This window comes from Tetrao urogallus (genome assembly GCF_951394365.1).
Source record: "Tetrao urogallus genome assembly, chromosome: 4".
NCBI lineage: Eukaryota > Metazoa > Chordata > Aves > Galliformes > Phasianidae > Tetrao > Tetrao urogallus.
Window position 1 is genome coordinate 45,570,130 of NC_136817.1, and position 3,831 is coordinate 45,573,960.

The window sequence follows — 3,831 nt, forward strand, 5'->3', positions numbered from 1 at the left end:
GCTCCGCCCGGTGCCCGTCGGGTCACCGCCCGTATTCGGGGCACCGGGACGCGGCCGGCGGCTGTCCCTGGCGGTGCTGCTGAGCCGCGCGGTGCCGGTGCCGCTGCGGCAGCGGCCGTGTGCGTGTCGCTGAGCCTTCCTTCCGTCGCGGGCTCCTAAAGAGTGGTTGATAGATTGCTCCCGCGGGAGCGCTAAATCCGGCCGCGTTTGCAGCTCCTCCAAACACCGCCGTGACAAGTGCCAAAGTAAGAGGGCAGAGTTTGCTGTTCGTTCACCGCGGTTGCAGCGATTATAGAATAGCACGAAATCAAGGAAGGAAAAACCTGCTGTCTTAGTTCTGTCCTACGGCCCTTCAGCCACCCCCACAGCTCCTGCATCCCCTCTGCTGCTGTCCCTGCCTTCGGGCTGCCCTGGCAACGCTGCTTCCCTTTGTCACGGCCTTTCAGGATGCGTCAGGGCACACCTATAGTTCTGTTCCTGTATGGGAATGGGGAGAGCTCTTCTCACATCCGATGCTCACTATGAAATCAAACAAGTCTGGTGATGGCAGCAGCTGCCTCAGTGGCACAGCTTGCACACTGAGTGTAGGTCACTGTTTCCTTTCAGTCCTTGAACAGCACACATTACCATTCACACTGCAGGTAAGAGAAGCTCATTTCTTTTCCTTCTCATTTTTAAGAAATTGTTAAATACTTCAAGGAAGTATTCCCACATCTCTGGTGCTGAACTTTAGGAGACAGAAACACCTACTTGTTCCCTGAACTACTTCCACAGAACTACACTGAGGACAGACGCACACAAGCAGCACCCCTGCAGCTCCAGTGACAGCATCATCCTGATGTAGAAGGGTGCAGTGATCCTCAGGTCTGGAGCTCCTTCTGCTTTGGAACAACAGTGACACTACTGTGATACCCACGGTGTCAGTTTCTCCTCTCACAGCTTCCAGGTGGGGAAGGCTCAGTGTGACTTTAGGAGCCAGGAGGTCCTCTGTGAGGAAATTATAAGGGCTATGAGAGGACACAGTTGGAATAGATGGTCTAAAATGTTTTTTTCCAGATTAATGATGTTACGGTTCTATGACATAAGGGAATGGCCTGGGCAGTGAAGGGAAAGCCTCTGGGGAAACAGGGTGCCCCCCGTTCAGCTGGGTGCCAGCCTCTGAGAAGGCCCTCATCTTGAAACACTGGATTGAGGTTCTGCACTTATTTCCAATCCCAGGCTGGTTGCCAACCTTCCCAGAAGGATCACAGTGCTATCCCAAACCCCTCAGCTGGCACAGACTGTGAGCAGTCCACCCTGGGCCCTCTCCTCCTGCCCTCAGCAGCTACACCCTACACTGGGCAGTTCCTGCTGAGCTGTGTGAGGTCTTGTTCCTCATTTTCTGATTAAAAGCAAGGCAAGCACTTGGAATTGGAGCTTTGAGCTGAACTTTTGAGGTTATGAATCAAGCACAGAAAGTGTTTGGGGTATTATTTTCCTAAAGGCTCTGCACTGGATTCAGGGACTGAAGTCAGAAATGTAGATGGAGTCAGTGGAAAAGCCACACTGGGAAAGGACTGGGAAAGGTGCAAGTGGGGAACAGCACAGCAGGAGAGAGGCATGCACATCCTCCAGGACAAGAGGAACCAAGAAAATTTATAAAGAGGCACGGCTGGGACCAAGCAGCTCTTCCTTCCACAGAAAAAGAAGTTAAAAAAAATGTTCTTTTAAATAATCTGATCTCTGACTGTCACCACCCAGCTGAGCACGGGATAAAAGTAGCAAAGTCGCTGTGTGCATGCAGCCCCTTCGAGAGGCTGAAACTGAGGGCAGAAACTGAGTATCCCGGCGCACAGCCCCACGCCGGCACTGGCGGACTCGGGACAGCGGCAGCTGTCTGCCCCCGACCCCGTTTCCCTTCCCCGACGGCAGAGAGCTGTGGTTGGTTTCGGGCCGTGCTTTCCCGGCCTCGTTCGTATACTCGGCTCCACCCTGTTGCCAGAGCCCCCACCCCGCCCCGCCCGAGCCGTTGGTGGCAAAGAGCCGCTCGGCTGCTGGCGGCGGAGCTCAGCTGGGTTATAGCGGAATTGGGGCACACGGAGCCGCGCTGTCCCTGCGCCCAGAATCGCACACTGCCCCGGCCGCTACTGCGCCTTCGCCCGGGCAAAAGAAATAAAGAATAGGAAGAGGAAGAAGAAATTCTCATCCGATCTCATTTATTTAAATAAATATAAATAGAACTTTTATATAAAACTATTCACAAACAAACCGACGGCCCGAACCCAAGCGGCTGGTGCTTTACTGCCTTCCTTATTCACTTTCAGAAAGTTCGTCCAGGAGGTTCTCAGCCTACGAGTTCTTTTAAGGTTTTAAAGTCTCGGCTTTCTGTCCGAAATAATTCGGGCGGCTTTTTCTTCCTTCAAACCGCTCTGGGGAGAGGCGGGGAGGAACCCCCTGGCCGGGTCCGCGCTCCGAGCTGGTCGGGACAGGTGCCCGTCCCAGGGTCTGCACACAGCGCCGTGGCTGACCGCACCGACAGCCTCTGCCCGCGGGCTCCGACGGCGGTGCTCGAGGTGCCCCCGACGGTTCAAAGCGGAGAGATCTCCTTCTCCTCGGTGGCCGAGGATGGGGACAGGGACTCCTCGTCCTCTGACCTGGGGAAGTGGCCCTGGCCCGTGCTGCACTTGCAGCCGCCGTGAGTGCTCCGCGGGGCGCCTTTGCCCTCCTTCTTGTGCTTGACGCGGCGGTTCTGGAACCAGATCTTCACCTGCTTCTCGGAGAGGTTCAGGTACGTGGCTATCTCGATGCGGCGCAGCCGGGACAGGTACATGTTGGACGAGAACTCCCGCTCTAGCTCCAGGAGCTGCGTGCTGGTGAACGCCGTCCGCATCCTCTTCCCGTTCTGGATCTGGCTGGAATCGGACCCTCCTTGGGAGGCAAGCGACAAGTTAAGCGGGACGAGGGAAAGGAAAAAAAGATAGAAGAAGGACACCCGAGGAAGGAAACCCGCCTCAGCCTCCCCGACTCCCGGCCGCGGGCTCCTACCCATGCCGAGGCAGTGGAACCTCCGCGGGTCGCTGACGCTGTACGCGGTTGCCGCGCAAGCGGGAGGGTGATGCGGCGGGTGCCCCAGGGCGGCGGCGGGCACGGCGGGCGGCGGGGGCTGCGGAGGAGGGGCGACGGGGCTGCCCCGCGGGCAGCACTGGGCCTCGCCGGCGGCGGCGGCTGCGGCGGGGGGAAACTGGCCCTTGAGCAGCGGAATGGCTCCGCCGCCACCGCCGCCGCCGCCACCGCCGCCCCCCCCGCGGGAGGAGTGCAGGTGAGAGGTGACACAGAGCGGGCAGACGCAGAAGGCCCCACTCTTGCGGGACGGGCATCCCGGGCCCGCCACCGACATGACGAGGGGGGACGGCACGCCGAGGGGGATGAAGAAGTCCTGGCCGTGGTGGTGGTGGTGCTCGGGCAGGGCCGGCAGCGGCCTCGAGGAATCCTTGATGATTAAGGAGTCCACATAGAAGGAGCGCGACATCGCGGCGGGCTGCGCTGCTGCCGACCGGGCTGCCACTGAAGTCCTGGCGAGGCGAGAAGGTGCTTATGTTGGAGAGGCGAACAAAAGGGTCCCCGGAGAGGGCTGGTCTTAAAGTCCCCCCGCCTGGATCCCCTGCGCTGAGGGTTTTATATCAACTATTTAAACACGTGATGGCTGAAAGCCTCTCGGACCTAAATCTGCCCAGCTTCTCAGGCCGGCGGGAGAGGCGGCGAGGGGAGGGGGAGGGGGGCACCAAGTGTGCGCGCGTGCTTTTTCGCTGCCCGATGGCTTCAGTCTTCGCCTTCGTCCCAGACAAATTGTGA

The 3,831-nt window shown here is 58.7% G+C and overlaps 1 protein-coding gene across 1 annotated transcript; it reads right to left on the reverse strand.

Moving 5' to 3' along the window:
* Window positions 1-2,566: 2,566 nt before the first annotated feature.
* On the reverse strand, window positions 2,567-3,508 carry GSX2 (GS homeobox 2; the record flags this gene model as incomplete). Its single annotated transcript, XM_079534050.1, is given in 4 exon segments — window positions 2,567-2,907; window positions 3,025-3,422; window positions 3,424-3,436; window positions 3,439-3,508. Coding segments are annotated over 4 exon segments (822 nt in total).
* Window positions 3,509-3,831: the final 323 nt, after the last annotated feature.